General features: G+C 47.0%; 2 protein-coding genes across 2 annotated transcripts; one reads left to right on the top strand and one right to left on the bottom strand.

Annotated features, from left to right (window-relative positions):
- Positions 1–4,786: 4,786 nt before the first annotated feature.
- On the bottom strand, positions 4,787–5,969 carry LOC119298604 (cytosolic sulfotransferase 7-like). The gene has a single exon (XM_037575944.1). The coding sequence runs from the start codon at positions 5,930–5,932 to the stop codon at positions 4,964–4,966; it is 969 nt and encodes a 322-aa protein (XP_037431841.1). The 5' UTR covers positions 5,933–5,969; the 3' UTR covers positions 4,787–4,963.
- Positions 5,970–12,224: 6,255 nt separating this feature from the next.
- Positions 12,225–13,923, top strand: LOC119298603 (BTB/POZ and MATH domain-containing protein 2-like). Its single transcript, XM_037575943.1, has 2 exons — positions 12,225–12,339; positions 12,809–13,923. Exon 2 carries the CDS (start codon positions 12,841–12,843, stop codon positions 13,921–13,923), a length of 1,083 nt encoding a protein of 360 aa, XP_037431840.1. The 5' UTR covers positions 12,225–12,339; positions 12,809–12,840.
- The last annotated feature ends 1,132 nt before the right edge of the window (positions 13,924–15,055 follow it).

Here is a 15,055-nt window from a genome sequence, read left to right as displayed (position 1 = left end):
GACATGCTGGAGAAACAATACGATGCACAAGAAGTCCAAGTTGCCCTTTTCAGATGGCCCCAGCAAAAGCACCGGGGGTCGATGGTTTTACAGCTGGCTTCTTCCAACGGCACTGGCATTTGTTGAAGGAAGACGTGACCCATGCCGTGTTAAGTTTCTTAAATGGGGGAGAACTACCGACGGGCTTAAATGATACTTCCATTACCTTGATTCCCAAGGTACGGTACCCTCAATCAATTTCTCAATACCGCCCCACTACCCTATGTTCTGTACTTTACAAGATAGCAGCTAAGGTTATTACTAACCGATTGAGGGGTTGTATGGATGAGATAATTAGTGAGGAACAAAGTGCGTTTGTTCCTGGACGCTTGATTACTGATAATGTATTGGTGGCCTTCGAGAGTGTGCACACTTTACGTCGGAGGAAGAAAGGCCAAAACCATGCATGTGCAGTGAAGCTAGATATGATGAAAGCGTACGATAAAGTGGAGTGGCACTACCTAGAGGCCATCATGGCGAAGCTGGGTTTCAGCAGGGCTCTGATCAGTTTGATCATGAAGTGTGTGACCTCAGTGCGCTTCTCTGTCAGGGTGAATGGCGAGCTACAGCCCTACTTCACGCCCTCTAGGGGGCTTCGGCAAGGGGATCCCGCGTCACCATACTTATTTCTGCTCTGTGCAGAAGGGTTCTCGTCGCTACTCAAATATCATGGAGGACATATTGACAGGGGAATTAGGGCGAGCATCCGTTCACCATGGGTCAGTCATTTGCTGTTCGCAGATGACTGCTTGATTTTTCTCAATGCCAATTCCCAAAGTGCGGAGAGACTGAATGATATTCTGCGGATCTACGGTGAAGCGTCCGGACAATGTGTGAACAAGGACAAGAGCGCTATTTTCTTTAGCCCGAATACACCCAGATTCACTAGACAGACTCTCAAAGGAACACTAGGTGTCATGGTAGAAGTGTTCAGCGACAGATACCTTGGCTTACCTATGGCGGTTAGATGGATCACGAGTGGCACTTTTGAACACATCGGTGAGAGGTCCAGAAGCAAAATGCAGGGTTGGTCGGAGAGGCTCTTTGTGTGTGCCGGCCGAGAGATACTCATCAAAACTATCATCCAGGCTATACCCACATATAGTATGAGCCGTTTCCTGCTAACAAAAAAGGTTTGTGCAAAACTTGTTTCAAGCATGGCACGGTATTGGTGGAGTAGTTCAATCGACAAGAGGTCGCTCCATTGGATCTCTTGGAAGGAGCTCACTAAACCGAAATGTCAGGGAGGAATGGGCTTCCGTGATCTCCATTTGTTCAACCTGGCTCTTCTAGGCAAACATGGGTGGCGATTCTTGACAAACCCAACGTCACTTTGCGCAAGAGTTATGAAGGGCAGGTATTTTCCGGATTTTGATTTTCAGCAGGCTTCGGCACCCAAGGCGGCGTCAGCTACTTGGCGGGCTATCATAGCAGGGCGAGAGGCATTGCTTGCAGGAATCGTCACACGAGTTGGTGACGGCACTTCGATCAATGCATGGACTGATAAGTGGATACCAACAACACTCACAAGGACACCACTGTTGACACCAATGGATCCCACCATTTCACTAGTCAGTGACTTCATTAATTCAGCTAACTCGACTTGGAAACACGATATAGTTCGGAGAACTTTATCGCACCGGATGCCAAGGCTATACTAAACATCCCTCTGCGGCGCGGCGGAGGCGAGGATTCATTTGCATGGGCACATGAGAGGACAGACAACTACACTGTCAAGTCAGCGTACCGAGCTCTAGTGATTCAGAAAGAGCATCAAGCTCGAGAAGAAGGGCCAGTTACAAAAGCTTCAGCGAACAAACAGCAGTTGTGGAAAGCTCTGTGGTCTCTCACACTACTAGGAAAAGGGCTATAGATGGAATTGACACTAATAGCGCACTAGACATGTGGTGCGCCATTACTATATACTAATGGCGCACCATGTGTTGATGCGCCATTAGTGTGCAAATACTAATGGCGCACCACATCCACGGTGCGCCATTAGTATTTTTTTTTAATTTTTTCAAAACTACTAATGGCGGTGCGCCATTACTAGTAATGACGCACCAAATCCACGGTGCGCCATTAGTAATTTTTTTTTAATTTTTTCAAAACTACTAATGGCGCACCGTGGGAGTGGTGCGCCATTACTAGTTGTAATGGCGCACCATGCCACGGTGCGCCATTAGTAACTTGGCCCAAACATTCGCCCGAATGCACCCCCACCCCCCCTCCCGTGGACCGCCTTTTCAGTTTAAAAAAAAGAAGAGAAAATGATAGAAATGTCAGAAAAATAAAAGAAAATAAGATTCCCATGTGATATGTGGTCTAGTTGTTGTGAAAATTTACAAACATGAATTTTCGACTTTTTTGCAAAATCTGTCGAGAATTTGTAAAAATGGGCATAACTTTTGCGTACGAACTCGGATGAAAAAGTTTTTTATATGAAAAATCATCTACTCGAAAAGTTACATCCGAATTTAACCGGGGGAACCCCGTTAAACATTTTCAAAATCCTCAAAAACCTAACAGAAAAAAGATACGGGGCTTTTAATATCTGGAGAGGCAAAAAAATTCAAAAAAAATTTAAACTTACTAATGGCGCACCTGCCCATGGTGCGTCATTAGTATCTTCCCGCCTTCAAAATTCAAAATAAGTCAAAAATAATAATAATAAAATACTAATGGCGCACCTGCCCATGGTGCGCCATTAGTATCTTTCCGCCTTCAAAATTCAAAATAAGTCAAAATAACAATAATAATAAAATACTAATGGCGCACCTACCCATGGTGTGCCATTAATATCTTCCCGCCTTCAAAATTCAAAATAAATCAGAAAAATAAAAAAAGTTAGTAATGGCGCACCTGCCCACGGTGCGCCATTACTATGCCGTATATATGGCTGGGCGTGGTCCTCTCCTCCTTACCTCTTCATTCTTCTCCTCCACTCCACCTCTCCTCCACTCCATCTCCTCCTCTCCTCCACTCCATCTTCCCTTCTCTCCTCCACCATACTACCCTCCTCCTCTCCGGCGACCTCCTCATCCTCTCCGGCGACCTCCTCCTCCCTCCTCTCCTCCCCTCCCCTCCCCTCACGGTTTCTCCTCCCTCCTCTCCAGTGAGCTCCTCCTCCCTCCTCTCCGGTGAGCTCCTCCTCCCTCCTCTCCTCCCATTCCCTCATGGTTTCTCCTTCCTCCTCTCCGATGCTTCGGTGAACTCCTCTCCGACGACCTCCTCCTCCTCTCTGGCGATGTAGGCGAGCGCCTCTCCGGTGACCTCCACCTCCTCCTCTCCGGCGAACTCCTCTCCGGCAAAAGAACACGGCAAAAGAACGTACAAGATCCAAAAACAGGAACAAAATTTGAAATAATATCGTGCCAAAAAACGAGCAAAAAATGGGCAAAAAAATCACGATCCAGATCCAAATTCAAAATTCAAAAATAGCAATGGCGCACGGTGGGGGTTAGACAGTGCGCCACTACTATTTTCCCGCCTTCAAAATTCAAAAATACTAGCGGCGCACCGTGGCCTATACTAATGGCGCACCAGTGGCCTATACTAATGGCGCACCAGTGATGCGTCATTAGTATACCAGATACTAATGGCGCACCAGTGGTGCGCCATTAGTAAAAAATACTAGTGGCGTGATACTAATGGCGCACCAATGATGCGCCATTAGTAGGCAAAACTGGTGCGCCATTAATAGCCATTTTCCTAGTAGTGTCAAGGTGGTCCCTAAAGTGTGCGTGTTCTGGTGGAGGGTACTTCGTGGTATACTGCCGGATGAATGCATGCTCAATTATCGACATATCCGAGACATCATCACGTGCAAGCTTTGTCAGGCACATGATGAAGATCTTCAACATGCTCTTATGTTTTGTTCACATGCCCGAGGATTCTGGGATGAAGCACGTCAGCTCCTAGATATCAAGTTACCAAGGCTACATCACATAACTTGGGCATCCGACATTTTATGTGAACCAAAGTTCTCTGCTAGAGAACGAGCCACGATCATCACTGTGATGTGGTCCATATGGACTTCACGCAATCGAGGGACGCATGATGGGGACAAGTTGGATCCGGCCAGATCGATGAGGCTCACTCGGGAAGCTCTGGCCCTCCTTGACATTCCCATGCAACATGTAAACGTTCTACCTGGGCACGGCTGGCGCCCTCCGGAACCAGATCAGGTTAAGATTAGCACCGACGCGGCGGTTGTTCAAGATGAAGGGAAGAGTGGAGCTGGCGGTGTTGCAAGATCGTCTACGGCCCTATTGGGCGCCTGGTGTAAACCTCACCCTGGAGTTACCGAACCCATGATAGCAGAAGCCCTTGCTGTTTGGGACGGAGTAATCTTTGCAAATCTCAGAGGGTTCAAGCATGTGGTGTTGGAGACAGACAGCCTGGAGATGGTTAACCTCTGGAACACTCACCTCAATAGTTGTTCAGTTGTGGCACCCATTATCTCAGAAATTGAAGAGCTTTCAGCTAGCTTCATTCTTTTGTAATCCAACATGTAAGTAGATCAGCTAATGGTCCAGCTCACCTTTGTGCAAAACGTGCATGCACAGTGGCTGTGACCGAAAGCTGGCTTACGGAGACTCCCAGCTTCCTGATCAGCAGCCTTCTAGCTGACTGTTCAGAGAATGCTTTTGTTTGAATAAAGCTCTAAATTCCATGCATAAAGAGAGAGAGAGAGAGAGAGAGAGAGAGAGAGAGAGAGAGAGAGAGAGAGAGAGAGAGAGAGAGAGAGAGAGAGAGAGAGAGAGAGAGAGAGAGAGAGAGCGCATCACCGGACCAAAAAACAAGGACACAAAGATGCATTATTGAACCAAAAGGAAAACAAAAATCAAAGAAAACCATCATGCCCACGAGCTGCTGCATGCCGGGCAAAGTTTGAGGGTTGGCCAGAGTTGAGTCGGCGAAGCTAAAACCCTCGGAGCCCGTCCTCCACAGCCTCGTCCACCATCATCCCCATCTCCGGCGTCATGTGGTTGCTCCAATCCCCGGCTACCACCTTCCGGAAGAAGTCATCGGCCTTCACGCGCGAACCCGCCTGCGTGTTAGCCTCCACATTCTTGAGCTTCTCCATGCTACACAGCTCCACAATGGCGCGGTCCACCCCTCGCTCCTCCTCCTCCGCGGAGAAGGCGCACCCCATGAACTCTGCCATCGTCCTCAGGTTCCCCACGGGGTCGCGGAGCATCTCCTCGTACCTGAGGAACAGGACCCTGTCCATGTGCTCGTTCCGATGGCTGACGCTGGCCTCCCAGTACTTGACGACGTGCCGCCACTGCGGGCCGGCGAGGCAGCGCCCCGCGCTGAAGAGCTCCACGGCCTCCTGGAGCGATAAGGACTCCGCGTCGAGGCCCAGGTGCTCCAACACCTTCCTGGTGAAGAACCACGAGGAGACGAGCGCGTCCTTGGGGTCCCGGCAGATGTACACGACCCGGCCGGCGGCGGCGAGGTGTCCCGGGAGGAGGGAGAAGGGCAGGTGCGTGGCGAGCACGCGCGGGGAAGGAAGTGCCTCGAGCGCGGCCGCCGCGGCGCCCACGTCGTCGGCGAACGCGAGGCTGATCTCAAGGAACGGAACACAACCGTGCGGGCTGAGGCGGCGGAGCGGGTGGTCGTCGGCGGACGGTGGGTGCGAGGCGCGGTGCACGGTCGCGAAGGCAAGCGCCTTGAGCCACGTGGTGCTGGACTTGGGGAAGCTGGCGAGGAGCACGTCGTCCGGCCTGGGCGCGAACCGGTCGCGTGCCGCCGGGAGGCCGCGCGCCAGCGTCCGCTCCGGCAGCCAGAAGCCAGCGTACTGGCGCAGCGCGAAGGGCGGGTACCGCGTCTCCAGCGGCAGCTCCGCCATCTCCGACGCAAAGCCGTCGTCATGAGGAGAATCCATGGCACTGAGAGCTTGAGAGAGCGCGGGTCGATGGCATGGCAGATATATCTCATCTCGTCATGCATGTGCGCTTGCTTGTTGTGATTATGGAGATCTCATGCGCACACATTAATTTGGAGCAAAAGCAGCAAGAAAATATTGGTGGCGTGCGTGTGGTACCACACGTTCATCAAAGTGCCAGCGTATCTTGTATTCTTGTCTCGTGTGATCATGATCAGAGCATCTCCTAGGGCATTTGCGTAATCTGAGCCCCCATATGTCGGGGAACATATCACAAACTCACGAGTGACTAGAACATGTCAAGTTGTCTTTAACGTATAATGATTTTCAAGCTCTAAGCCTCTGAACACTGAAGCACACATTCTTCCATTGATTGATTAATTAGAGTTTTCATCATTTTTTACTTCATTTACCCCACAAGACCGCATGTCACATTGCTACATGAACTCTTTTATAGCCAAGTGATTTGACCTAACCCGACATACCAAAGCGAATGGTAACAGATCTTGACAAAAGTTCTAGTTGGAGCACAGTGCTCCATGCATCAAATCATTTGGGTATGAATATACTCCCTCCCTTTCTTTTTACTCCGCATATAAGATTTGGTCAAAGTCAAACTGCACAAAGTTTGACCAAATTTATATAAAAAAATATGAACATCTACAATACTAAAACTATATAGTATGAACATACGTTTCATGGTGCATCTGATAATATTGATTTCATATTGTGAATGTTTATATTTTTTAATATAAAGTTAGTCAAACTCGCTTGACTTTGACCAAACCTTATATGCGAACTAAAAAGAAACGGAGGGAGTAGATGAGGGAGTATTATCATTGCAGCACTCCTCTAAGAATGCAATATAAAACATCACTTGCCCTGTTTGATAACAAAGTATTTTCTATGTATTTTGTGAATACTATAGTTTTTTAGATTACCATAGTATTAATTACAGCAAGCTGTTTGGCCACCTCTAAAAACCGTGATTTCAATACTGTAGTATTTGCAAAACCGTAGTTTTTTCTTTGTTTTAAAAAAAGAACCCCAGACCTCTTTTAAAAAAACTGAGCGCGCTAAAAAAACGACTCCATGCACAATCCTGTGCCTTGTCTCTCGATGTGCATCTAACGACGCGGAAGACCACCCAGCGTTGCAGGCCGCATGCAGTGGCACTTCGGACTAGTTGAGCTGCCTCCTCTTATACTGAGTTGTAAGCTAGCTTTGTGCATAAATGTTTAGTGCATGGCCGTTCGCAAGGGAAGGATCACTCCACTTAAAATAGCCAGAGGAAGCCCGGGTATCTCGAATTTGCTGTTTGCCGATGATAGTCTGCTCTTCTTCAAGGCTTGCAGTGAGGAGGCGGAGTGCATCCTGCAGATTCTGAACACCTTCCAGAAGGGTTCGGGCCAACTGTTGAGTAACAATAAATGTTCAATTCTATTTAGTAATGTATGTCCGGAGGCAACCCAACATGCTGTTAAAAAGGCCCTTCAGATTTCTACTGCCACCTTCGAGAGTAAATACCTGGGTCTTCCGACCCCGGAAGGACGTATGAAGAATTCTTCATTCCAACCGATCATGGAGAGATTCGTCAAGAGATGCTCGGATTGGTCTGAAAGGTTTATGTCCTTTGCTGCGAAAGAAGCTTTAGTAAAATCAGTTTTGCAAGCTCTCCCCACCTTTTGCATGGGCGTGTTTAAGATGTCACAGGGATTCTGCGACACATATGAGAAACTGATTCGGGAATTTTGGTGGGGAGAGGAAAACGGACATCGAAAAGTGCACTAGATGGCGTGCGATCGAATGGTCCAGCCGAAGAGAGGAGGCGGCATAGGCTTCAAAGATATGAATCATTTCAACCAGGCCTTGCTCGCCAAACAGGCTTGAAGATTGCTGCAAAGGCCGGGGAGCCTGTGTGCACGAGTCCTAAAGTCTAAGTACTACCCGCATGGTGAGTTGATTGACACTGTATTTGCCTCGAAAGCATCCCCGGTTTGGCGTGGGATCGAACATGGACTGGAACTCTTAAAAGCGGTGCTTGTCTGGAGAATTGGAAATGGAAAGAAGGTTCAGATTCAAAGAGACAATTGGATCCCAAGGAAGGAGGGGCTTAAGCCTGCAAAATTCATCCGGCGTTCTAGGCTGAGATGGGTTAACCAACTAATGTTGGCTGATGGCAGGGGATGGAACACAGACCTGATACATCAACTGTTTCAACGTTTTGATGCTGAGGCCATCTGTAACATCAAGCTTCCCAGGACGGATGCCCAAGATACTCTAGCTTGGCACTTTGAAAAATCAGGCTCCTTCACTGTCAGGAGTGCGTATAGATTAGCGGCCTCACTCCAAAACCAAGCGAGGTACCCATCCTCAAGCTCCACAAATGATGCAGACGACCGCAGTATCTGGGATTTGATATGGAAGGCAAAAGTAGCAGAGAAGGTCAAGATTTTCAGTTGGAGAGTCGGCACTAACACTTTAGCTACAAATAAGAACAAATGGAGACGCTCTCTGGAGGTGGACAGCACGTGCACCATTTGCGGCAATGGAGAGGAAGATGAATACCATGCAATTGTGTCCTGCACAAAAAGCAGGGCACTAAGAGAAAAACTGAGAGACGACTGGGCCCTGCCAAGTAAGGTGCAGTTCAGGTACACCGGGTCAGAACCTTCTCAGTCCTTGTTGCACGGAGGCAAGAGCAAAAATACTCCTCCTACTTTGGCAGTGCTGGTTCCTCCGGGATGACTGTGTGCATAATACAGGGAAGGAGTTCATTACCCGATCGGCGATCTTCCTGAAACATTACGAGGAGGAAATCAGGGGCGCCGGTACTATGGAAAAGGAAGGACCAAATCTCAAACAGAAACAGGTGTATGCAGGGAACGCTTTGGCCGATCGGATTCCCCTGCACCAACAGACTGACGGCTTCTTTGTCGAGGGGATCGACAAAACCACTGCAAATCAGTGGTGTCCTCCAGAGGTGGGCACTATCAGACTGAATTCAGACGCAGCTTTCCGGGCAGACAGCGGAATTTCCCACACAGGTGTGATCGCACGAGACCACGGAAGGGTCGTCCTTTTCTCACTGTCCAAACAGATCGGCTGCTGTGGAGCAGTAGAGGAAGCCGAGGCTCTAGCTCTCCTTGCTGGACTACAGACCCTGTCCGATCTACATAAGGGACCAATCGTAGCTGACACGGACTGCATGTTTCTGTCAAATGAGCTGCAACCAGGGGCTAGCAACTTATCTGCCTGGTACCCCGTGATCGCTGACATAAAGAAGGAACTGGTGAAGTTCAGTAATGCCCAGGTCAACTATACGAGCAGGAAACAAAACAAGATAGCTCACCTTCTAGCTGCTCGGGCTAGAAGTGAGGAAGACATGTATATATTGGCGGGCGTCCCAGAAGACCTGGCTGCAGCTTTAGCTGCCGACCCTGTGTTGGCTCAGGAGTAGTTTGTACTCCTTGTTTCTTCCTCAAAAAAAAAAAAGTTTGTGGATGTAGCTGGTTGCTCAGTATGCTGTATGCAACGGTCAGCGAGTTGCGTACGCACGTGTTTGCGACTTGTTAACAAACAGCTAACTGCGAATTTACATTACATATAAGTTCTAGCCAAACAGGTCTACAGTATTCCAAATACTCCAAAATACTATAATATATTATTACTGTGGTATCATGCGCCTATAGAAAAAAATACTGTAGTTTTTAAATACTTTGGTTTTACAATACTTTGCTATCAAACATAGCCCGGGCCGGCCCTAGCATCTCGGAGGCCCTTGTGCGAACATGGTACAATGGGCCCTACGGTCACACCTTACGTCTCCATGTTCGCTGCTGCACATCGCAGCCGCAAGTCCGTTCAAACTATCCATATGACACAACAGTAATTTTAAACAAATATTTTATGATCTATCTAGAAGTAGCAATTTGAAATTCGAACAAAAATACAAACACCTTCCATACAAGAACAGTAGAGAAATGTCACAAGATAAGCCCCCAGCAACATCTAATCGTCATGTGGTAATGTGGTGATGGTCGATCATCTTTAACATGAAACAATTACTTGTGTGAGAATTTTATGCAAGAGAATCGTCACATAATTCGCAATAAACAAGAAAAGACGGACAATCCATAGGATGAACAATTTACCTGTGGACCGGTGCTGGTGTCAACGCCTTAGCGACAAGCCGAATGTGGTGCATCTTCAGCTCATCGCCGGTGCCAAGGAGGTCACCACCAGGGCCTTGTCGCCTTGGGTACTTACAAAAGAACCTATCTACTATTCGATCTACTACTAGTACAAAACTCATTGGAAAATAAATTAAGGAGATGATACAACTGAAAATCTATTCATGAGCGTCGCTTGGGGCCCAGCCCCTGGGGACTTGGTGCGATTAATTGGGAGAGGGAGAAGATTGGACGGGAAGAAGAACAAACCGGCGGCGCTGTCTCACACAAAACGAAGCAATTAGGATTTAATCTCATGGCTGGCTCCACCGTTCTTAATGGGCTGTGAGTGCTATCTTAGTTTATTTTTTCCCTTCAAATGTATCAATACATGTGCACAGAGAGTATGGTGGGCCCCTGGACATGCTGGGTCCTAGGCGGCTGCGCTCCTCGCCATGGCTTAGGGCCGACCCTGTAGTCAGTCACATCAAAGCACTACCAAAACCGACAGAAAACTGCAAAACATTGTTCAGAAGGGTCGACAATATAAAGAAAAACTAAAGCATCTAACAATAACAATCTAGAGAAACAAAAAATAACTTTACGGTTCATGATCAGCGTCCAATTAATGAAGGTAGAGTCCCTGTCAGAAACTTGTCTTTTGTGGGGAGAGCTTAACTTTGGGACCTACAAATCCCAGAAAGATCTTACACGCTTTTTGTTCGTTTTAAGCCTCTATCTACTGCATACAACACTGTACAGAGGCACGGCACAATCAACCAGTTAAATTCACTACCAAGAGTTTTCTCAAAAAAGAAAAAAATCACTACCAAGAGACAGAAATCAGCAGTTCTGCCAGCTGGGCACTGGCTAGAGAGGTGGATCAGTTCATCATCAGAAAATCACCAGTAACTAGGACATGCAAAATATTAGAGCGAGGAGTGCACGTGAAGGAGATGAATTTATTCTAGGGGAGGATGGAGGTGTTTGTATCTAGGGCAACGATCTGCGCCGGCGCGTCGGCCCAACTGTTGGGCCGGTCGCACCGCAACCATTGGATCTGAGCGCATGGGCCGTTGGATCCGGCTGAAGAAAACGGTTCGCCCTATCATCTTCTACCTCGCGCCACGTCTCCTACCGTCCCCGCCGCTCCAAGCGTTGCGCAGCCCCTCCTCCCTCCTCTCCCCCCGCCCCCGGTCGTCCTCGTCTCCGTGCTCGTCGCCGGTCACCGTAGCCGCTCGTCGTCGCTGCTGCAGCAAAAAAAAGCTTCGGATGCATCAAAAAAATGGTGGTCGTCGGTTCCAGCAATGGCAGGGGCACTTCTAGCACACAAAAAATGCATTCCTCGCCATTGCCACGGTGTTGTGCTTGTAGCATCACCAGTAGTCACCAGTTGCAAACAAAAAATATCACCGATTTCCAGCAAATCTAATGGCCGGTTCCAGCAAAAATTCTGCGGATGTCACCGTTTGAAGCAAAAAAATCCGCCGGTTCCAGCAAAAAATGAAGCCACACTTCCAACAAAAAATGTAGCATTTTTTGTTGTTGGTCGTAGCAAAATGGAGACACGGTTGCAGCAAAAAAGAAACATCGCCGTTGTCACTGGTTGTAGCTCGACGTTGCAGGTAGCAACATTTGCATTCTAAAAAATGAACGAATGTAACAAAACCCGTTGCCAGACGTAGCAAATACCTATGACGGTTGCAACAAAAAGCCGTCATCGCCAGGTATCATGGTCCTCATATATATAATATATATATATTCATCTCAAACACTGAAAGTGTTGATGTTTCAGTCACGCCCAACGCTGCTACTAGATATTACTTTTGTTTTTTTAGGGAATATACCTTTTTAGGCAATTTTAGGGAAATATAGTAGTAGATCTTAATTTTTTTAGGCAAATTAAGAAAAGATGGATGCTAACCTCTAAGAGCCCAACGTGGAGGCCAAGAAAAGCCCAAAACAACAAGCCCGCCATGATGAACGATGATGCCACGAGAGAATTAGATGTCCAATTAGTAGGATGATGATGTATTGGCGGCGCATTGACCTAGCTAGCTAGCTAGAGCGACAGCTTTGTGTCCGGCCGCTCCTTTTTCGTCTCCAACAACAACAACTCGTCCATCGCTACGCTAGGGCTTCTTCTGCCGGCCGTCGCTTGCTGTCATCGCTGACCACCATCGACATCTCCAACCCTACGCCGCCACGGCTCCCGACGAACCTGAGCCCTGAAAGGTAGACCATACTATATACATGGTTCGACATTGCAGTTAGAGTAACAATTTATTTTGTTAGATCCACGATGCCCACATAGCTGGCTGATCAGTAGAACCCCTCGAAAAAAAAGCTGGCTAAGTAGCATGCATTAGGGTCCTGGGAGCACAAAAAATTGCAAATTCTATTCCAGTTACTAGGATTAGGGATCCAGCTGTTACGGTCCCAAGAAGAAACAGTTAAGGTCTCATCTATGCTGTGTATATATATATGCAGAAACTATGAGATGTCTTAATTTTGATGCAAATGCCTTCATTATGTGATGCATATATATCTCCATCATATGTCCACATATATACTTTTTTTAAGGGTTCCATATATATACTTATCATTTGATCTCCCTTCACTATGTGATGTGAATCCCTTCATCATTATGTAATGCAGATCCATTGATTCTGTAAACCCTCTGACATCCCGAAAGTTTTTGCAGCTTCCTTTTGATTCCTCTCCAGCTTCCGCAACATGGGTAACCTATTAACGTCTTCAGTTAACAAGCCCATACCTGAGACCTCATCAAGATGCCTGACCGAGTGCACCACCGCCGCCCACAACTTTGAGGTGATTAAGTACTCGCTGCTCAAGGGCATGGGTGCCGGTAAGTTCGTTAGCTCGAGCACTTTCAGAGTCAGCGGCTACGACTGGAAAATCAGGATCTATCCTGATGGGAACAGGGAGGCAGACAAAGCTGCCTACATGTCCGTCTTCTTGTGTTTCTGCAGTGGTGCAACAATGGATGTGAAGGTCAAGTTCACTTTGAGTTTACTGGAGAAAGATGGGAAAATTAGTAATCTAAATAGCAAAACAACAACAGCTAAATTTAAACCTGTAGGTTATACTTGGGGCTGGGACAAATTCATTGACAAGTCCAAGCTGCAAGAACTGCTATCCCGCAATGACGACTGCTTCACAATCAGATGCGTCTTGACCGTCATAAAAGATCACCACACGGAAGATGTAAGCACAGTCGTAGTCCCAGTCCCACAGTCAGACCTGCCCGCACACTTTGTAAACATGTTGAAGGATGGACAAGGCATGGATGTGACATTCAGTGTTGGCGACCAACTGTTCAGTGCACACAGATACGTGTTAGCTGCACGATCACCAGTCTTCAAGGCTGAGCTCTTTGGTCAAATGAAGGAGACCACCATGGAATGTATCAAGATCGAGGACATGGAGCCTGCCATCTTCGAGCCACTTCTTCACTTCATATACACAGATAACCTGCCAAACAATTGTGATGTTGATCAAAATGTAGCATTGCAGCACTTGTTGGTCGCTGCAGATCGGTATGGACTGGACAGGCTAAAGGCTATTTGTGAAGAGAAGCTATGCCAGAAAATTGATGTGCAAACAGTTGCAACCACCCTAGCTTTAGCGGAGCAGCACCACACCGTGCAACTCAAGAATGCTTGCCTTCGATACCTGTCTTTGCAGGATGTGCTCCGAGCAGTCAAGAAGACAGACGGATTCAAGCACCTCACAACAAGCTGTCCATCAATTATGATGGACATTTTAGACAAGGTCGCCCCTTCGTCAGAAGTATGAGAAGGGTAGCTCAGAATTTAAATTGAAGTGTGGAATTCTAGACTTATTTCATCAATTTTTATCATATCTCTTGTGTGTCCATTGAAAGGCTGAACTTCTCTTTAAAAATGTTTGCTCTTTTCTCTGTGCTCTGTGCTCTGAACTATTTGGTGCTAGAAATTCTAAGGAAATTCACATGATCCTTTAATTTCTTTCTTTATTTCTGTTGTTCTCTTTCTCCCTTAGTTTTTGGCAGTGAATTTTCCTAAACACCAGATTCCTCTTTGAACCTTACCTTCATGGAGAACTAGGTTTACCTATTCTGATATGGATGTATACTTGGATGGAGCTTTGAACCTTACCTTCTTTGCAGTCCCGGTCCCGTACTCCCTTCCAAGTCCAGATATTTCATGTGGAACTCCTGTTTCCGATGGACAAACAGTTATTATTGCTGGGATATGACAAGAACAACAGTTAGCGTCTATTTCAGCTCAGCTAAATAAGGCACAGCCACAGCTAAATATGAAGCGCCGATGGCATTCAATCTCACAACTGATCACTGATCCAAAAACGAAGATGACCTGTCATGGATATTCAGTAGTTTAATGCAGGCAAAAATCAACAAGAAGCTCGCTAAAATATAGCAAAGCACTTGAAGCAAATTCTTTCCGACTCTTTCCACTTCTTTTTCCAACAACTTAGCGGTTTCATACATCCCGTGTGCAATATATGCTTGAATCATGGTGGTGTAAATTACCTTGCCAGGCTTACATTTCGTTTCTTTCATATAAACTGTAGCATTTCCTCCATTATTTTGATATCTCCAGACTTGCATATGCACTAAAAAGACAGTTGAAAAATGGAGTTTCTAAGACAACATCGGTGTTCTCCGTCTGTCGAATAATTACAGGAACCATACCAAGGAGCCCAGCTTTACTGTATCCATTAACCAGCGAGCAGTAAGTGATGGGGTTGGGTTTGATGCCCTGAATTTATGTCAGCCTGAAATAGTACTCCATCTTCTCAATGTTGCCAGCCCTTTCAAAACATTCTACGATTATGTTGACTGTAGCAGCAAACACCGCAGCCGCATCATGGTATTGAACGTCCACGTATCTGGATCGATGCCCATCAACTGAAACTCACCGTACCA

The sequence above is a fragment of the Triticum dicoccoides genome, chromosome 5A, assembly GCF_002162155.2.
Source record: "Triticum dicoccoides isolate Atlit2015 ecotype Zavitan chromosome 5A, WEW_v2.0, whole genome shotgun sequence".
In the NCBI taxonomy this organism is placed as follows: domain Eukaryota; kingdom Viridiplantae; phylum Streptophyta; class Magnoliopsida; order Poales; family Poaceae; genus Triticum; species Triticum dicoccoides.
The sequence above is the reverse complement of the archived record's forward strand: the minus strand, read 5'-3'. Positions and strand labels throughout refer to the sequence as shown.

What these genes read in the sequence shown, in the direction of transcription:
- LOC119298604 (XM_037575944.1), bottom strand. Translation starts at nt 5,932, where the DNA reads ATGGATTCTCCTCATGACGACGGCTTTGCGTCGGAGATGGCGGAGCTG.
- LOC119298603 (XM_037575943.1), top strand. Translation starts at nt 12,841, where the DNA reads ATGGGTAACCTATTAACGTCTTCAGTTAACAAGCCCATACCTGAGACC.